Source organism: Coloeus monedula (genome assembly GCF_965178545.1).
Source record: "Coloeus monedula genome assembly, chromosome: 5".
In the NCBI taxonomy this organism is placed as follows: Eukaryota; Metazoa; Chordata; class Aves; order Passeriformes; family Corvidae; genus Coloeus; species Coloeus monedula.
In genome coordinates this window covers 34,232,981-34,254,326 of record NC_138785.1, presented here as the reverse complement: position 1 = coordinate 34,254,326, position 21,346 = coordinate 34,232,981, and the positions used below count along the sequence as shown (strand labels likewise).

The window sequence follows — 21,346 nt, the reverse complement described above, 5'->3', positions numbered from 1 at the left end:
ATGCAGTTAATATGACTGCTTGTGGGAAAATAAGTAGATGTTCCATCCTCTTTAAATACCAGTTTTTCTGGAAACAACTTATTTTCAGTACTGGATACCTGGTGAAAACTTCAATATGGACGGAAAAGAACACTCTGTCTTTTTTTTTTTTTTTTTTTTTTTTTTTTTTTTTTTTTTTTTTTTTGTGGAGTCCTGTCTTTCTGTCAAAGAATTTTAGTAAGGAATTCGCCACACCTATAATGATTACTGCCCATGAAGTATCGGGGAATACAAATAAGCTCTAGCATTGCAGGAGATCGTTTAAGCACAGGAAAGAACAGACGCCAAACAACGCTCAGAAATTTCTCATCCACTGAGCTCACTCCTCTCGATACTTCCGAAGAGGGAATGAAGTTGTATCTTTCTGGTAGTTTATGTTCCTATTCCTGTTTCAGAAAGACAGCGTGAGCCCTTCAAAACCTGCACGGAGGATCACCACGGAAATCAGCGGGTCGGGATACCAGGGGCGATGGCAGGCAACATCCCCCTTCCCTGGTAATCCAGCGGCAGGTCCATGGAGAGCTGCGCTCGGCGGGGCAAGCCACAACCCCCCTGAGCTCTGGGGGCTGGCTGGGGACAGGACTGAACACCTGACACTTACAGAATAATCCACAGATTTCCTCGCTGAGTACCTTGGCGGACACAGAAGAGGCGAGGGGCATTCATTGATTGATTGCAGGAGAAAAACGAACCGACAACGAAATCCTTTGGAATACGAACTTCTGGGACGTACAGATGAAAGCAATGAATTATTGTGGGGATAAACCCAAGTGTCAGCAGTATGGGAGCGTGGCGGCGCACACCGGGCACAGCTGGAAGCCGGGGGGCTCTGGCCGCTCCTGCCGGGGGATGGGGGGGTCTCCACCTGGGGCCGGGGCGCTCCGGGGCGGCGAGGCGGGACGGGACGGGCCGGGCTGGGCTGGGCCGGGCCGGGAGGGGATGGGCCCCGCCCGGGGAGGTGCCGGCCCGCACTTCCTCAGCCCCGCGGAGGCGGCGGAGCAGCTGCGGATCATGGCCCAGCTCCGGGAGCCGCGTCCCGCCGCGCCGCTGGACCGGGAGCTGATGGCGCTCGGGTAAGCGGCGCTCGGGGGACCGCACCAAGGGCGCCCTCAGTGACCGCCCTGGGGTGCCGGGACAGCCGGCGGGGCTGGCAGGGCGGGAGCTGCTGGGGCTGGCTGCTGGATTTCGGTGATGAGTGAGGGATGAAGTAACGCGGGGTCTGCCTGAGCGAGGCTGCCAAAGGGCTCCGTGGATGCTGTGGGCCCTCGGACGGACCCAGCGCCACGTCCCGGTGGCAGAGGTGAGAAATAAATAATAGTTAGAAAAACGAGAGCGAAGACACACGTTTCAAATGTAGTGGAGAGCTGGCGGCAGGGGTGCAGCTTCCCTCAGAGAATCTCTGTGGCCTTGAAGCCATCGCCATCGGAGAGAGCCCGGGTTGTGCCGTGCCGCTTCCCCGCGTTTCCAGGGAGCACCACATCCAGAGGTTGTCCTCAGATCCCTGTCCTCCCTGTGGCATCCCTTCAGCTGCCTCCTTGTAGCTTGGCCTGGGCTCTGGTCTGGAGAGCTGCTATCCTTGCTGGGCCCCGGGAAGCAGCAGGATTCCCAAAGGTGCCTGAGGCTTCAGGAGAGAGAGCAGCGGACAATTCACAGCCAGTAGGAGGACATCATACTCACCGAAAAGCAAAACCCCAGGAGCAAAAAGGAAGGCTGAAGGTTGCAACAGACCCTGTTCCCTGTCTGATATGACTCGCCCATTTTGTCTGCCAGTTAGTTTTGGTTTTTACAGAAGGAAGGCTTGGGTCACTGTCACCGGCAGCATTGCCGCGGGCAAGAAGAAACACGGGCTGGAGGAGCAGCACAGATGGATCTAGGCAGGGTGGGATCAGTGGCAGCAAGGCACAGGGGAGGCAAAGCAGAAGAAAGGCCAGTGATCGTTCTGACAAGGCAAAAAGGCTCTGGTGTCACCTCTGCATTCAAAAAGAATTGATGAAAAAAGAAAAAGGTGTTTTGCTCCCTGAGTACTTGTGGATTGGAACCAACTCATTGCTTATTTTTGCAATTCATTCACTTAGTGAATAATCGGAGCACAACAAAATGACTTGGAATTGCTATCTTCACACTGCTGCTACTTCCCAATATTTAAAAGAAGCTTTTAATGAAATGGTTACTAACTGAAGCACCTAACACTTATGAAACTAAGTAAAGTCACTTTCCAGTGGTACCCAGAGTAGCCATTAGATACTTTTTCTTTATACCTGTAGGATTACGCTCATCCTAAAACAGTATCTACAGGGAAGAAGGAAAGAAAAATTGGTTGCTGCTGTTGTGGGAAGCATGATTCCCAATTACCAGACTTTTGTTGATTTACACTATATGGTCTGAGTTAATATATGCCAGTAACATGTGCCTATAAACAGCATGGACTTCATCCTCATAGATGGTCTTGTAGAAATGCAGCTTGATGTGGTACTTAATGTGGTATCCATAAGAAGGAAGAATACAAATGAGAAGGCTACAAATATGCATTTTTAAAGCTGTAGCTACTTTCTTTTACTTCCACTTCAATGGAAAACCTAAACTCTTCACCCTTTTATAGAACACTATGCATCTCCTTCCGGGAAGTGTGTTAAGTTAAATGCATTAAAGTTAAATAAGCAATGCCAGGCAAGGACAGTCCCTTCCAATTATTAAACAAGGCCCTTTCTTTTCAGCTGGTACTAAAGCCACTTCTTTTTCTTCTTTTTTTCCCCCTAAAGATGAAAAAGAAGTCCTCATGCAGCAGACATTCTTGTAGCATAACCTGAAAGATGTCTTAATGTAAATACTTTTTCAGCTGTGACAAGTAGGTGTGTCACTCTCTAGACTGTAGAATTAAATTTGCAGCCATCACAAGGGTTTTCCACCCTAAACTTAGTCCCATACTCTCACAGTGCAGAGTTCCCCTGACAGCTGATGCAGTATCCAGCACAACTGAGACCCAGTTCTGGTGAGGAGTGTGTGTCCAACAGAGACAGTGGTCATTCAAAAGAGAAGCAGCTTCAACATTTATGTACCTTTGGGGGGGAATTTGAAGCAGTTTATTTTAAAGCTTCTGCTTTCTGGTTCAAAAATCAAAGAAGTTAGATGAGGTTTAAAGAAGTGTGAAATGGGAAGGACTTTACTCTTAAGAGAAGAGGCTGCGTATCAGCATATGCTCATAGTTTACCAGGTTAGCTGCTCAACAGAATGGAAAGTTGCAGCAATGTAGTGAAAATTCAGATTACAGTCAGTTTCATTGTATTGAAATGTATATGGGTGGACCTAATGCTTAATGAAAAGGAAGGTGAAAACCCAAACACATTGTTCAAAACTTGTTGCCTCACCGATTGACTTTGTCCCTAAATCTAGCAAAATATTTAAAAGGGAACACTGAAGTTTGCCAGAAGATACATAAGCACCATGGCTTAAAGGAAAAGGAAACTGACAATGGGATTGTTCTCTGAAGGCCTCTTTGGTTATTCCTGGAGTGTATCCATTTTCCAGTTGCCTTTATTGCTGTTAGAGCTGAAAGGACAGAAGGAATACTGCAGTGTGGAACTCCTGTGGCTAAGCACGTACTGCGTGAGTTTGGGGAATTGTTATTTGTGCAAGAGATGAGAATGTGGAATATCTCGTCATCCGAGTAATTACAGGCTGGTCTGGTAGCACAGGTTCCCTCCCAGTACAGCATAGTTTGGGTGACACCATTTGTCTGTTGAAAGTGAAAGGCACAGGGCAAGAGGCAACAAATTTCTTTAGCCTTTTTTCCTTCTACAGTCCAAGCTTTCTTTGTCACCCCTTGCAGCAGAGCTTTTATACTCTTCCAGGTTTGACAATACCATGACAGATGATATTTGTAAGACTGGACAATACATTTCATGCTTAGTTTGAGTAACAGAAGAGAAATTAGGCCACAGGCCTAGATCAGGTGATAATAAAATTGAGGAATTGAGGAACATGTTAGACTGGAACAGGGTAAATTGTCATAAGAATTTTTTCATCTCTATTTTCTGATTTAAGCAAGAGAAAAATTAAAGTGACTAGAAAGTGGGCCAAATAATGGGTGAAAATCAGAATGAAGGCAGTTGAAAGAAGGGGGAGAGAAAATTGAAGTGAAAAGCAGAAGCTGAGCTAGTGAAAGTCTACAGTTAGAAGACAGAAACCTTAAGACTGGATACAATGACGTTACTTCCTCTTATTTCTATTTTTAAATTATTTTTTCCCATATGATGGCATCCTTGTATTCCAACAGAGTACTTTATATAGGTGCATGATTAAGTGTTTCAGTGTAACACATTGAAAGGATGTCTAATAAATACCAGTTTTGGTTGCCTGACACATGTAACTTCTGTCTTAGTGTTCTTGCCCTTTTGTAGATTCTCTAGAGCTCTGTCAATTCATGCACCATTAAAAACATTGCCAAAACTTCGCTTTTAGTGACGTTGGGTACAGAGAACCCTTTTGCAATTTTCAGATGATGGGTAATGCTTCTAGGGCTTGGTATTAGGAAAAACAAATTCAAAAAATCTCAAACTACTGAACTTGACAGATAAGAGCTGGAAGTTGCTGAAATACAGAGTGCCAAAAATAGAGAACCAGTGAATCAATTTTATAGTAATTTTTGGATGTTACACAGTTTGCACATAAAAATGGCTCAGAAGAGAATTATCCAAGTCACTCCACATCCATCCTTTCATGGATGAGTGTTTGTGTTCCTTGTGTAGTCTATTATTGTTAAAAAATTAATGCACCTGATACTAGCTACAAGTTTATTCAGCAGCCCCTATTTACACAGGCAGAAATGTTTTGCAAAATATCCATATGGTTTCTTTGAAAACAGCATTATCAGAAATGACAGATGCCATACCTAAGGGCTCTCTGATCCGCAGGGGACATAGATATGGAGTTGCATCAACACTTTTCATTTGAACAACTTGTGTTGTTAAAGAAGAAATGAACATTTTGAGGATGATGTTCTAACCTGAAGAGTGAGTTTCCCATCCCAAACATTGCTGTAACATATTCCTGATTTCACCACAGTGCAGGTAGTTTTAGTCACTGCATTAGCTACACAGAAATCTTCTTAAGAAGAGATTTTATCGTGAGTGCATCCTGTTTTGGAGTTGTGATGATTAGCACAGCTGCAGGGGCACAGCTGGCCAGCACAGACATGGTGTGTACTGTAGCAGCCACCAGCTTGTTCCACGGGGAAACCCCACTGGTGACTGGATGGGCAGACCTTCGGGGCAAGGCTGTGTGCTCTGATGAGTTTGAGCTCTCTGGGGTTGTCTCACTTCCTTCTCCTTCCCATAAAAGCTGTGCCAGTAAAGTCCTTCCTCTAAGGTCACCAAAGCAGTCTGACCTGAAGAACAGGCTAAAATCAGAAAAGGCTTTGTTTTTCAAGGGCTAACAAAAGTAATCTCACTGGCTGTGCGTGTCCATCCTAAGACAGGCTTTCACTGGCCATTCCAAAGAGCAGGAAGGACAGTGTGGTCATTCAACAACACACACTGACAGCACAAATGTGCTTACATGGGTGGGATAAAGAGATTTAGTGTCGTTTAGGATGAAGTTAAAGTAGCAAGAATGGATAAGTGACAGCAGCTATAAATTCTGAGCCTGAGATTGCTAGTCAAATCATAGAAAAGGAACCCCAAAAAGTTGACTACATAGATTTTTTTTTTTTAATAGGAGAAATGAAATAATTAGAAAAGAGAAATCTCCCAGATGTATATATATCAGACAGGAGGGTATACAGGGCCAAGGGTAGCCAGCAGAAGTGGCTTTGAAGCTGGGAAAGACTTCCATCTGTCTTTCTTCTTGTATTTCTTCAGAGAAATCTCAATCAAGAACCTCAGGCAATTTTTACACTTCTGATGATTTTCAGTCTGAAAGGTGTCAAAGTACAGAGCATATTTCTGGATTTTTTTTTGTGAATACAAGACTCTATAAAGATGACTTTTGGAAGGACCTTCAGAAACAGCCTTATTATCTAACATTATCCACCATGGTTCAAAAATCAAAGATTTAAGACAATTCAGCTTTATGAAGGACTTTTTAGCAGCTTCAAAGAGATGGGTGTTTGTAAAGCATTTTAATTTCCTTAATGTCTCATTTTAAGAAGGCATGAAGGTAGATACAGTATTGTGTTTTGTATCAAGTTTCCTGCCCCAGGTGTAACTCAGAAGACAACCAAAATGTAGGCTGAAGGTGGACTGCCTTTTACAGTTTTGCCAAATGAGCCATAACTCCCATCTTGTATGCCTGCAAATTTCAGAGAACTGCTTAAAAGTTTTTTTTCTGAAACAGATAAATAGAAGGATTCTCCCTCTGACAAATACTTAAATTTACCTGAAGCATACCTAGTAATGTCTAACCACAGGACTGTTTTGGCTTATTTTTTGTCCTGCTTATTTCTACTTCCCTTCTACAATCAGCTCGGGCTTGATTGTAAGAGCAGACTGCATAGGTGTGTATTTGTTTACCTTCCTGGTGGTCTGTGGTGCAAATTCTAAATTTTCTATAGCATTTTAAAATTTTACCTGTGTTTATGCAATTGGAATGAAGCTTGTGTGACCATTTTCACAGTGGAATATCAAAGTAACCTGATTGAACCCTCTGTCACAGCCAGGAAGAGGAAAAAACCCAAAACTATGTGTAACAGTCCCTTTGACACCAAGATCTGCATTACTGTCTCCCATCCGCTTCTATTTTTTGAGCTGAACAAGAGGAACACAGTAACATTTGAGGGATTTTTGTCTGAGACAGCATATTTAGGCAAGAAACTGGTGCAGCCTTGTCAGCAAAGTTTTAAAACTGCACTTTCAGACAACATTATTTTCCCAATCAATGGTTTTGTTGGTTTTTTTTTGGTTGGTTTACCTATTTTTTGCATAGCAGTAACATTTCATTAGTCACTAGCCTTTTATGTGTAAGGATAGTGAATTTAAACAGTATTTTTAAAACTTGACTTCTTCTAAAATTTTAATAAAAGGCTTTTTTTGGAAAGAAGGTAATGATGCAGTTATGAGCAACTTCAAACTATGTCAATGACCACTCACAGATTTTCTCAACATCTGCTTCTTTTGCACAGAAGTGAGCCAAGCAGCCTTATGAAATCCCACCCAAAACACAGTGCTGCATTCTCAGCTGCAGGTCTGGCCATGCTGATACAATCCTCTCCACATCAGGACAGATCTGACCTTTGCCTGTTACTTACTTGGGCAGTTAATCCCAAAGCGGATTTTGGCTAACAGGTGTTCTAGAGGATGACACTTTGATCTTTAAATATTCATTATTTTATTCTACTGTGTAGATGGACCACATTCTAGAGCCAAAGCAGCAACACCCTGCCTGTATTGAGTTTCACATGGATCTTGGCTTCCTCTGGGTTAACAGTCCGCAGTCTCTCATAAAGCAATTTATCAGCCAGCTGGCCTTTCAAATAGGCAGCCATCCAAATTCAGAGTTAAAACTTTGTGTGAGATGCCAAGTTTGGTGGAAACTTGGGATGAACAGCTAAGGAGAAAGAGGATACAATTACACCTGTTTCATTTTGAAGACTGCCACGACGCAAGTTCTGGAAAGGGCTGCGATGGCACTCCTGCTTTCAGTGAAACTGTGTTTCTTTGGCTGAAGCAGTGACCCGCTTTGATCCCAGCGCTACAGGCGCGCACAGTTTAAAGGGAGGGAAAGGCACCACTCCACACACAGACAAGGGAAGCTTGCTCCCAGCAGAGCCTTGGGTCTAGTGTCCCTCCCTCCGCAGCTCCAGCCTTTTATAGCTCCAGCTCTTTGTGTTCAGTCTCAGGTTCATTTCCAGCGAGATCCTTGTCTAGTGAAAAAATTGAGTGTTTCTATTGTGGAACATTCTGAATGGAAACAAACCCATAAACTACACTTCCTGGACTTCTTCACAGGATTTTTTCCCTGTGATTTCCTTGCAAAAAAATTTTCATATAAAAATGAAATTAATTTTCACTGAAGATAAATTGAAACAGTGTTTTTATGTTTTCCTTTGTTGCTCAGACCATGTATGGCCAAGTGGTAACCACAGCAAGATATCTTAATTTTCACTGAAATTCTGACACTTAATTTTGATCCCTTTAATTCTAAGCTTAGGCAAGCATGTTTAATTGCAGATCTTGGCAGTGAAGATGCATTGAGGGAAGTACAGAGTTTATGAGGAGTTTAAGTGCTGCCTGTTTGGCCAGAAGAGGAAGTGTACCAAAGAATATATATATATATCAGGAAATACAGCTTCTGAAAATAGACAAAGGATTCTGTATACCCCCCAAAACTGCTTTCACCTTATCAGCACCAGCACAGACCTGGGTAATTTGCTGTTCATGCAAGTAGAATTTGCAGAATTTTTTAGATCCAGAAAAACAGTCAGCTGTTTGTACAGAACTCTGCATCAACAAAAAATGTTAATTTTTGAGCAGATCAAAAGGAGGCCACTGAAAGTGGCACAAATCTGTGTAAACTGTGAGTGCCTGTGAGGAGGGTGGTAACTTAAAATTGTAGAGGAAGACTGCAAATAACCCTGCTTCAAAAAGCAGCAGCCAGTTAAGAGCTGAGTGAATGGTGCTTTAACCCCTTGTGTCTCCCCAGGTGGTACCATGACAACCTCACCCGACACGCAGCAGAGGCGCTGCTGCTCTCCAATGGGCAGGATGGGAGCTATCTTTTGAGGAAGAGTAATGAAAGGGAAGATTTGTACTCCCTCTCTGTAAGGTAGGGTATGGACAGAGTGAACTAATCTAATGCTGCACTTACTTCCATGTTTGAATGGCCCATGCTTTACAGGTTTTATTTTCCTAGGGCTTAAACAATTTTGAAATATATTTCTATTGGTATAATCCCACTGAATGACATTTTGTTAGAGGAAAAAATTGAATTGGATTTGACAATCGCTCTCATTTTTCAAAATTATGAATTTATCTTATTGGTAGAAAACCTAATTCTATAGAATGGCTGTAAATTTTTAGTCTGCATGATAAAAATCTGCATGTCAGTTAAAAGAGCTTAAGAAACAGCTGATTGGAGTAGAAAACTTTTATGATGAGGATAGCAGCAAACAGTTAACAGGTGCTAACCACACTAGTTTCTGAATCACTGTATAGGAACCATCATCTCTGAAGGATGATCCAGTGTTTGAATGGATGGTTTTACTCCTCTGTTGTGGGCTAAGGTTCAGTCTTAGCCAGGTCTGCAGGACTGATTTGAACAGCATCTTGCAAGTGATAGATATCAGGGCCTTGAAGTCAATTACAGCAGTTTAGGAAACAACTGTCCAGGATACAACCAATATAAAGCAGAGGTAGCCTGGCCTGGATACTTCACTACTGAATCACATTTAAATGATCTCCAAGAAAGAGAGAAGCCACGTATTTTAGCGAGGCAACCTAAGGACACATGCAATAGACACACAAGGAAGTCCATGCATGTCAGCTGGGTGGAGCTAACCAGCCCTAAATACATTCGTAGCCTTTGGCAACTGTGTGATACAAGCAGCCTTTGAGACCAAAATTTTAAGCTGGTGCATTCAAGCTCATTTCTGCTGTAACCTGAGCCTCTGAAAAATTCTTGGCCACAACTCAGCTGAATCACAGTAACTTTTTAAAGTAATTTTGGTCTGTGTGAGGCTGCTGGTTATTTACACCCCTGACAGGAGCACAGCATATGCCATAGAGATTGTGGCTTTCTGCATATTCAGTACCAGAAGCTGTTACAATTTGGAAGAGTGTTGCTTGGGAGCTGAGAAAAGTGCAATTTGCACAGACCCTGTTCTCCAGAAAAGGCAACGATGAGGTGTTTCACCCATTTCTGATAGACAATGTAGGAGCAAGTGTGCCTATACACACACTGTTGAAATTATTACCACTATCGGGAGCCCTATTTACAAGGAGCTTGGGGAATGCCTGTCAGATCTGAAGGTGATGTTACAAAATGAGTATTCAGGGTAGCGATGACTGAATTGAGTGCAAGTGTTGCCAAAAAGAATAGTGGCATTTATAAGTAATAGCTTTCCTTAAAAAAAAAAAAAATTGATGACTTTTGTTGGTTAATATTTTTTTACTTCAAAATGTAACTAAGCATTATTTGAGATAACTACCTCAGAAAATTAAATAAAATTTATACGTATCTTGAAGGTAGTTTTAAAGAGCTTTCAGGAAACAACTTATTATAATAAGCTAAAATTTAAATAGTTCTTTTAATAGGAAACAGAAGTGTTAGTTAATGAAAATAAATTTGCTGCTTTAACAGATTCTAGCCTTAGAAGACCTACAAAAGTCTATTTTGAACCCATTCCAATCCTTTGCTGAGCTCTTCATGTAGCGAGAGTTAGCTACTGCGTTACCGTATGAACTGAACAGCCCAGTCTGGAGTTTGATCTTTTATTCTGTTAGTCTCTGTTGTTTCTGGTGGTACAGCTCCTTTGAATACTGATTCTGATTTTAAAATGTTTTACAATTTTTCTACTGTTTAATTTTATGTTTTCTTTTTTGACTAATATTAAAACTTAATTTTAGAATAATTCAATTTTGTTCTGATACACTTCTGCAGAATATAACGTCAGGATAACTTCAGCAATTCTAGCTGTCATTTTCCTTCTGTCCTAAAATGTCTTCTGTAGCTTTTACTTTACTTTCTGCCTCAGCCTTACAAGGAACTTCAGTCATTATTATGGTTTGGGGTTTTTTTTCAAGGAAAAAATGCTTAGACATCCCTTGAGGTTTTTATTGACAGCTGCAGAAGAGAGATTGCATATTGCCTGAAATCCCCTCCCCCATTAGCCAGTTTGAAAAGGAAGTAGGAAGCAGAGTAGAATTTGCTCTCATTGCAACGTTGTCGTGTGAAATTAAACAAAAAGATGGAAAACCCTGTAATGGCAGCAGAGTCACAGCAGCTCCTCCCTGCTGTGGAGCATTTGCACTTGGCTAGTTGTGCCCCAGCTGACTGTAGCACAAAACATGTGTGAGGCCCATAGAGGCATCTTCTACAGTGTCATAAATACTGTTCAAAGATAAATATTTAAATACCTGTTTGAAATCATAATCTTCTTTGGAAGTGGCAATAAACGATGAAAGAGACTATAATTCATTTTCTTCACCATATTTTTTCAGTATATTTGCTATATAAGTTCTTCGTCAGACAAAGTTTACTCAACTATTTTGGGTGCATTAAATTAAAATAAATAAAAATTAACAAAAGTAGCTTTTTCACTGGAGAAATACTTGCAGTAAGTGCTTCACTATCTTTTGAAGTCAAAATAATTGCCCACCCAGGAAGTGAGACCTTGCACACTTCTCTAAATGCCATCAGGTTTCATAAACAAAAGCTGTTACTTCCCTTACAGAACAAGGACCCTGATTCACGTTTGTCAGTGCCCATCCTAGTGGAACCAATCATCCGAGTACAGAGACAAAGCAAACAAATTCTAAAGCCCTAGGTACTTAAAACTAGGTTTTTAAACTCCTGGTTGGGTGCGAAACGGAGACAGCCTATTTTTCAAAGGGAAACAGAAGACATTTTCAATGAGACTGGGATGCTACTTGAAAAGCAATACACATACTGAGTACACAATCAAGACTAAAGTCCAGAAAGTGAAGGGATTTCATCCTATTTAGGCAGAAGGCTGGAAATATCTTCTGTGAGTCTTTTTGCTGATGCAAGGGTTAAATGAACCTACTAGGCCTTTCTAGGCTTTCATCATCTCATATCTGTAAATCGGCAATTAAAATCTGATGCCCAGATGTGATGAGTATTAGTGAGGGACAGTGATGGCAGTAGTATGACTCTAGGACAATGATCATCAGCCTGTGATCTGGGTCAGATTCGCTGCAGTGAAAGCTGCTATTTAAGGATTGTACATGCCAAATGCCTTTGGCATTTATGTTATGACAAATTTTCCTCTTTTATTTTAGGGGAAAAGATTCGGTGAAACACTTCCATGTTGAACATACAGGAACTTCATTCAAATTTGGATTTAATGAATTTTCTAGCTTGAAGGAATTGGTCATGCATTTTGCAAACCAGCCTTTAATTGGCAGTGAAACAGGTAAGGAGAGCCATATTGTGTGTGTGAACACATTTATAGCCATGCTCCACAGAGACCTAACTAAAAGGAACTTCTGATGTGTTAGCAAATAGATCTTTTTCTAAAGTGCTCCTCTTCATAAATTCACATTTGTATTAACCTCAGGTATCTAAAAAAATTCCACTCCAAAAAAAGTCTTTCAAGTTCTTTGAAGATAAACCACACAAGCTTATTGGGCTTTTGCTAACCTGGGCTCTGAGCTCCTTTTGATTTCTGAGAGGAGGAAGCATTTCAAAATACCGAGAGACATTCTGGTAGAACAGAACATTTTCAGAAATGGCAAAACCAAAGCACGGTGTTAGTGAGGAAATAAATATTCATCTATAAAGTTGAAATCCCCCAGTAAGAATAAATGGAAAAGCAACCTAAAATTGTTTGGTTTCACTATTCTTTGTCCAAGGACAGAGTCTCCAGTGTTATGTTCCTCCTTCCTGTAGGGAATGTGTTTTTAACCACCTCTCCTGTTCTGCCTACAGTGCATCACCATGCTGATGCCATCTGCCATCACGGTGATTTGTCTCGCTTTTAAGAGGAGAGAAAAAAGCAGAGGTTTCTTTAACAACCAATGTGCTGCCTGAATTAAGGGTCAAAATATTAAACTTGATTCCTACAAGTGAACTGAACACCATCAGATTAGAACCCCTGGAGAAACAAAGTGGATATTCTCATGATGTCAGTTTTATGTTTAGCTTCAAGGGTAAGAGTTGAAGACATGTCAGTGCAAGTTAATGCCAGAAACTTCAGTATCCTCTGTGGCAAGTGTATGCAAATAACTCAGAGCAGTACTAATTATATATGCAAGAGGCCAGTTAAGTGATAGTTGGCACATGCAATAACTGCAACATGTCACACACCAAACATGCACCAGTACTCTGCTAACACAAACATTAAATTCAAGGGCTGCTTTGCCAATTCTTCATGCAGTTGTACACTCAATATGGCACTTGCATCTTTCAAAACACTCTCTTTTCAAACTGCTTTCAAGAGTGCTTCTAACACAGAGCTCCTACATGTATCCTCTGTGCCAGTGAGCTATTTTTCCTGTGAAATCAGGCATGCACCCACAGGCCTAGCTCTGTAAAGATTTCAGATGACATAAAACTTGGATTTCCCCATTCCTCACTCCCTCACTGCATGTGTTACAGACATTAGTAAGCAAGACATTGCTTATCTGATCTCTATGGATGGGATCAACACTTGTCACCTTAAGTTTTCCTAATCAGATTCTACTGGCTCTGTGAAACCTCTAAGTCAGATGTGCTACAGAATAAAAAAAAAAAAATTAAAAATGTAACAACATACTAAAAAACCTTCCACCTTACTATACCATGGAAAACAGTAGAGAGGAAGAGAAAGTTAATGCTCGGGCAATGTTCCTTCAGATACAGGTGTCAAAGTTCTCCTGGGTCATGACCATCTCTTGTCAAAAATGGGGTAGGGGCTCAACAGAGTCAACTCCAAGCCAAGCATCAGCAGGTGCAGACATGGCAGAATAATCTTGCTACACTGCAGCTTTTGCTAGACCTTGTGTATAATTACCAGATTATTCTGTACAAGTGTCTCTGTGGAGGAAAAAAAAAATCCACAGAGAACTTTTAGAAAACAAATACTGTATAAAATGTTAAATTAGTCCTTCCAGTGCTGCAATGGGGCTTTTTGTCCCTGGTGTACAGATGATGACACCCTGATTCTATGCAACAGCTTAGGAGTAGTTTCTCTAGAGTGCTGATGGAGCTGTTCTCAATTTTATTTTAAATGGTAAAGCATTATTTTTCTGCAAGGCCAGAGAGAAATAAACCAATGTTGACTTTCCACCTACAGCAAGTTGAATAGATCACATTTGCATACCCCTCCCGTGCCTGCAAACAGATTTCAGCTGGTTACTTCAAATACAACTTTTTCACTTCTCTTTTTAGCCCTGCCCATTACAGAATACTTTAAAATTACTCATACATCTGTAGGTTTCAAGTCCAACTTATTACCAATCCCAGCATCTCTCCTCTTTAAGAACTGCAATATCTGCATAAAATGCAAATGGAGCAGCATTTGGTATGCCGTGACATTATTTTTAAAGAATGGAGTTAGATGGTGGAGCAGTTACTATTTTAACGGGGTTCTTCACTATTTTGAAAAGTGTGATAGATTCACTATTGAAAATGCAGCTTTTTTCAGGGAACATGCAATAAATATGATCTTATTTGGGGAAAAAGGAGAAGGGCTATAATGAAACTGTTTAACTGGAAAGAGCTGTGGTAAGAACAGTTGAAGGCAATGGTAACATGGGTTTACTGTTAGGAAGCCTGTGTCCAAAGCGCTGACAGATTAAGTGACTTAAGCACCAACTAGTGGGATGCTGGCAAACCCAATGACTGTTACAGCCTCCTATCTAGTTTAGCAACCTGCCTAGCCTCCAGCCAGCCTCCTGGGGAGCAAGGGAATTTAATGAGTCAAGAGATTCCATGCAAGCATTTGCAAGGGCAAAGGTTTTGAAAAGGTGTCATATATTTACAGTTTTCACTGTTGCCTTTTTAATTTCAGGAAAAGGTGAAGTTAACCATTCCTCAGAGATGTAGCTGCTGACAAGTTGTTTTCTGAGGCGGTCTTGCCAGATGACTTACTCCTGCTCTTTTCTCTCCAGGAACTTTAATTGTATTGAAGCATCCCTACCCACGGGAAGTGGAAGAACCTTCCATTTATGAGTCTGTCCGAGTTCACACTGCAATGCAGACGGGAAGGACAGAAAGTGACCTTGTCCCAAATGCTCCCTCAGTAAGTGGTGTTCTGGTGGGAGGGGTGCTTCTGGCCTAGCATGATTGCAGGAGTGAGCTATGGAGTAAGACTGGTTATTAATCCCTTTATGGGTTTGTAAATACAGGAAGTCTTTGCCAAACAAGGCAAAACAAATACAGATTTGCTCAGTACAGTCCCATGGCAAATAAAGACTTTTATAATTGTTGTCACTTCCATGCTGTCCCTGGGAAAACATTGTCTGCGGCTGACCTAGGTGAGTCTGACTATCCAAACAAATATATGAAAGATTTTCATTCTCATGTTATCTTTTAGAATCCTTTATCATTATTAACATTATCATGAACTAAAAAAACAAATACAAAAAAATCATCATATACATTTGGGCCAGCTGTTCTGACATTTGAGACTCACTTGGACAGCAATTAGAGTCTCTAAATCCCTTGTAACTCATATCTAAGTAAGACAGGTGGTTTCTCCAGAACAGTCTGCTCTGGACAGAGAGGAAAGTACTTAAATTCTATGCTATATTTTTGGGGAAAAGAGGAAGAGTTATGTTAATATGGATTAATGAAGTTGCTAGAACAACCACTCCTGATGTGTCTCATAACCAACCCTTCATTGCCAAGTTACACTTTAACCTCCAAATAAGCTTAACTTCCACATACCACCAATAAAAAGGTAATATTTTTTCAAGAACAAGTGGTAACTTGGCAAGATTTTGATTTTCAGAGCTCTGCAGTCTCACAGCCAGGTCCCTATACAGAGTTTCAGTATCTGAGAAGTCATAAGGTCCAAGTGCCACTCATGATGCCAGAGAAACAGTTCAAACCCCAATTTTTCAAAAAGCACATTGAACGTAACAGGTTTTTCCTCTCAAGCATGGACCTGTTTGAGAGAAGAGAAGAGCTCAGTAAAAGAGTACTTTCCCCTGTTTGCATTTGAGGAGCATTTTCTGGGGATAATTCCACTGTCAGCCAAACCCCCATGTGCTTCTGGTCACAACACATACCGAGGCAACCATCCAGCTTCACTAAATAAAGTGTAACTGCAGCTATTTTGCCGTGTTTGGTTGAGAAGGTGCAGGCCAGAAGCCCACTGAGGGAGGCACAGTCTAGGGGGCTGCCTTCAGAGCCAGCACAGGTCCATGTTTACCCTAGTGGTGGATCCAGCCACCTGAGGGGAGTGTTGGAGTGAGGGCAAGTGGCTGTGGGGAATTTCCCAAAGAACAGGCTGCTGATGCATCTTCCTGATACTGGCAAAGAGGGGGATGTGGGAAGTAGAAGCAGAGCTCAGTCTCTAACCCAAATCCCTTTCCTTGTTACTTCACAGCTTGGTACCAAAGAAGGATATTTGATAAAACAAGGCAAAATAGTCAAGGTAAGGAAAACTTACTCATTGCTTCCACTCTGTGAGCACCCACAGAAGCTAAAGACAGTGTGGGGCTGAAATTGGTTCACCTGTATTTCCCTGCAGAGAGGAACAATTTGTGTTTTGGGCAACAACAAAGCACAACTGTAAACCAGAGCAAGTGAGCAGCTTTAAAAGTTTTTCTTTCCTTAGAAGTGTCAGACTAAACTCTCCCAAGACAGTTACCATCCGTTCTTGATCTTTCAGAACTGGAAGACAAGGTGGTTTACACTGCATAGGAATGAACTTAAGTATTTCAAAGACCAGACAGTAAGTAGCAAACACCAGTTCTACCGTTTAAATACCTCTACAGGCAGCTGCAGCCTCCTTGTATCGCTGGCTTTTCACACCTGTATTCACAGCTTCCCAGGCTAAAGCTTCCCATACTGTCAGAGGGCTAAAACCTGTCAAGTAAAGTCAGTTTTGTTGATGACTTCAACAAGAGAAAGTAATTTTTACAGCTGGAAAACATTTACTGTGCTCTGCCAGTCTTAGCTACTGAAAAGAGTTTACAGGGCTTTTTTATACAGAATAGTTCAGGTTGGAAGGGACCTCAAGGAGCATCTACTTCCAAGCCTTCCACCAGAGGCAGGAACACCTTCCACTAGACCAGGTTGCTCCAAGCCTTGTCCAACCTGGCCTAGAATACATTTTTGGGTTGCTTTGTTAAGTGGATTTTAAGCTACCAGCACAACACAACCTTTATTGGTAGCTTAGACCTAACAGAGAGCATGCTGCTGAAATGGTTCTAAGAATACTGGTAGTATCCTTTGCATTCTTTGATTTCATCCTTTTATTTCAAGTGGTCTCACAACATACATAGAAAACCATTCATTTAAAAATTCCTTCTGACAAAGATTAACCTGCGGCATCTGGGAAAAAACATTGGGTTCTTACAGTCACTGCTCCATTTCTATCTTAATCTGAGTAAACATAAGAAACACCTCTGGAGTTCCTTTGCCCTTACAATGCCTCTGTTTGAGGTTCATCCATAAACACAGCCAAACTGTTCTCCTCTGCACCTCTGCCATGCCCTATTTCAAGCCTCTGACAGATTTTTACAGGAGCAGACACAACTGTCTTCTCTCACCAAACATTGCCATTTACAAACAGTTAGGTTTTTGTAAAGCTTTCCATCAGTTTTTCTTTCAGTTCAAGACAACTTGAATTAAGTTTGCAGGATAGCATTTCCAAGAGCAGCACTCCATTAGTTACTTACCAGGCAAGAAGGTGTCTCTGTCAGGAGTATGACTTCCTTCCAGGCAGTAACTCCAGTGTCTCCTGGCACTCCTGTTACTGCTGTGGGGTTGCGGGTAGCTACAGGTGAGCAGCTTGCAGCTGACCCTGGGATAGCATTTGGTAGCACACCACAGCACAAGGGGCTTTCTTCTAATGTAGGGTATTACTAACAGCCACTGAGCCAGCAAAAAAAATAAAGAAAGATAAGAAAGCAACAGACACCTCCATACACCTGATGAAGGACCATGGAAAACAGCTAAGGGTGTTTGGGCAGAAAGCAATTAAGCTGCCTCTTCTGAGGTCTTAACAGTGTGAGGCTGAAACAAATGGAGGAAGAACTCTCACACCTAGGGAGAATGAAACTCCTAAGGGAGATGGGTTGCTGTTATACACAGTCTATGTCCCTGCACCTGGGCTTGTCCAAAGAAAATTTTACATATATATGTGTGTGTGTGTGTGTGTGTGTGTGTGTGTGTGTTTCTTTCTCAGGCAGCCAAACCTATCACTCCTGCTGCAAGCACTGCTTTAGCTCTGCTTCTACATTTCTCCTTACCCAGCTTCATCCTTTTAAGGCACTAAGGAATTTATTAAATCTCCAACAGCTGGCTAGGTCTGATAAGAGCTATACCAATGCCTTTGTTTCTGAAAACCTTAGCTGAAAATGATACCAGATTTGCTGCTGTGTTAGTTACATTCTAAGGCATCAGCCATGCCCTCAGCAGCCTCCATGTAGCTTAAACATTCCTGCAGCAGAGATCTCTCTTGCTTGTCCAGATGTGAACTGTCCTGCATTTTTCATATGAAGCTCACTTCATATGATAGTAGCACTGATGTTATGCTTGCTAGTTTGGGCTTAGAGTGTTACAGCTATGGTAGCTATGCCTGGAAAAACCTATGAAGGTGCCTGTAAAGGTCTAGATGCACTGAAGATGAACTGAGATAGCCTTATCTTCTGTTTTCTTGTGTCCACATTTTAAAACCATTTTCCCTTCAAGGCCACGGAACCGATTCGAGCACTTGACTTAACTGAATGCTCAGCTGTGCAATTTGACTATTCCCAGGAAAGAGTCAATTGTTTCTGGTGAGTTGTAGCACTTTCTCCATCTTGCTGAGAAGGTCAAAATAGAAAGGGAATTTTGAAATGTAAACAATGCATGCTTCTGAAAGGTCCCTTGGTGGTTGTGACCCTGCTCATCCTCTAACTCACAAGTCTTTTTCTGTCAGATAATCTCTGTCAGTCCTGCATGACTTTGCCAAATTACTCCTGGCAAAAGGTGGGCCCATGTGTAGTGGGCATTTCTAATTCTGTAAGCATCTGTAATCATCACCTAGACTCATGCATGGTGCGGTCAGACACTGCTACAGGTCACATGGTAACCTCTTCTGTGCCCAGATGGTCATTTATCCTTATGGACCTGGGGCAGCATCTCCCTGAGCTGTAAATGACTGTCACCCATTCTTGGTTAACTCCGTGGTGACTGAATGGGAGCACAGCCTCCCTACCCTGCTCTGTCTAAGCAACTGTTGGTACAGGCCAGCTGAGCTCAGTTTTGGGGAGAACTGCCAGTTGTCCTAGCAATTGAAGAAAGCTTCGTTTACTTACAGCTTGGTGTTCCCACTAAGGACATACTACCTGTGTGCAAAAACTGGGATAGAAGCAGATGAGTGGATTAAAATACTGCGGTGGAAACTGGTAAGGTGATGTGTGCTGTTACATGGCAGCAGCTGGTACTGCCATCATAAACCCCCCCCAGGACTGTGCCACCCAAGTGCTACAGTGCTCAGCACCTGCAACAATGGAGTACTTGGCTTCCAGGCCAGCTAGACTGGAAGACACCATTTTCACATAATCACAGAATCAATTAGGTTGGAAGGGACCTCTGAAATCAGCAAGTCCAACTTTTGATCTATCACCACCTTGCCAGCTAGACACCCAGTCTTTTTTTAAACACCTACAGGAATGGTGACTCCACCACCTTCCTGGGCAGCCCATTCCAATGTTTAACAACCCTTTCTGTGAAGAAATTCCTCCTGATACTGAGATTAAACTTCTCCTGGCACAGCTTGAGGCCATGTCCTCTCATCCTGTCACTGGCTGCCTGGGAGAAGAGGCCGACCCCCACCTGGCTACACCTTCCTTTCAGGGAGTTACAGAGTGATAAGGTCACCCCTGAGCCTCCTCTTCTGCAGGCTAAATACCCCCACCTCCATCAGCTGCTCCTCATGGGACTTGGGATCCAGGCCCTTCCCCCCCACTGGCCTTTTCTGGACTCACTCAGCCACCTTCCTGAACTGAGGGGCCCAGAACTGGACACAGCAGTTGAGGTGTGGCCTCACCAGTTCCAAGCACAGGGGCATAATGTATCTGCCTGCAAACCCACTTCAGCATTTTTGGGATGCACTTTTAACAGGCATGCTCATTAGTAAGAAAAAACCCATCCATCTCTAAGGATGTCATTATGTGCTGGTAACCATGGATCATCAGCACAAACTGCTTATCCTAGGTCACGAAGGCAGGAATGAGAAGACAATGTAAAGGCTTGAAAGCACTACTTCCTAAAAACTACCAGGAACTGGGTTGATTGTACTCACCCACCCACACACAGACAAGCAGTAATGGATTGTCTTTCTGTTGCAGTCACAAATAAGGAAGCAGCTGGAGGAGCGCAACGCCACCCTCAGTTCCTAGCTGTGTGCCAGCGCTCCTGCTCCACTGGCAGGAAGGAACCGCCTCTCTCCAAGGGAAAGGCATTGCTTACCAGAGGGCAACTTCACCTCTGCAGTGCTGTCTGTGCCCCCACCCAGATGTCACCCAGCTCTGCACACACAGGATCCTGCAGCTCTGGGGCTGCCGAGTCACACGTGGGGACAGTTGCAAAACCACAGTGTGGGTTTGATACATGTGGTGTACACCTGTAACGCACTTAATTCAAACACCTGCCAACCAAGCACAGAAGTGGTCACTGTTCAAAACTTTTGTGGTTATTCAGAGCACTCTTAATAATTTATTGCAAGCTCCATCACAACTAACCATTGGTATCATATTCTGTAACCTTGAGCCTCTTATTTAAAATGGGTCCTTTCTGGAAACATTAAATATCTTTTTATTACCCGTTTAGGCTTTAAACCAAAAGAAAAATGACAGAAGTAAGTACATTTTGTAAATAGTATTTATATTGCAATCCAGAGAGTATTTCAAGGCCCTTTTCCAATATCCCAGATGCATGACACTCAGATCTGGTTAAACACATTTTTACCACAGTGATGGCTACAAGCGAACACTTGTTTCAAACAGCATCTGTAGGTAATGGCGAGCAGCATCCTGCAAGCACACTTCTATACAAACCAGGGTTATGAGAAACAGTAGCTGCTTCCTGGCACTCCTAGCACACGTTTAACAGCATTGTGGCTCACTAGAGAGACAAGAAGTGGAACCCCAGGACATTGGTGCTGTACTCAAAATAGATGTTCCATTTGGAAGAAAAGTTTGACACACTAGAGAGGCTCAAGACCAGCTTGACCCAGCTGCAAGATCCCCTGAGTACTCTTGTGCCTCCTCAAGGGGCAGGGAAAGAGGGGGGACCCTCTCTCCCTACAAAATGCTCAAATTTATGCTGAAACAGCATCTGTTCCCTCTCCTGCTATGCAACACTGTGGCCTGTGTTTGGTAATGCTTGTGCAGCAGGTGTTTGATAACTGCCTTTACTGGGAGAAGAGTGCAGAAGAGGAAGGCAAAAGTACACTGGAAGAAGAAGAAAAACCTAGACTTGGACATATGGACAGCAT

General features: G+C 42.4%; 1 protein-coding gene across 1 annotated transcript; it reads left to right on the top strand.

Annotated features, from left to right (window-relative positions):
* Positions 1 to 1,050: 1,050 nt before the first annotated feature.
* DAPP1 (dual adaptor of phosphotyrosine and 3-phosphoinositides 1) lies at positions 1,051 to 20,249 on the top strand (the record flags this gene model as incomplete). Its single annotated transcript, XM_082281789.1, has 9 exons — positions 1,051 to 1,112; positions 8,674 to 8,796; positions 11,991 to 12,124; positions 14,802 to 14,932; positions 16,244 to 16,291; positions 16,529 to 16,591; positions 18,556 to 18,641; positions 19,166 to 19,253; positions 20,199 to 20,249. 9 exons carry the CDS (start codon positions 1,051 to 1,053, stop codon positions 20,247 to 20,249), a joined length of 786 nt encoding a protein of 261 aa, XP_082137915.1.
* Positions 20,250 to 21,346: the final 1,097 nt, after the last annotated feature.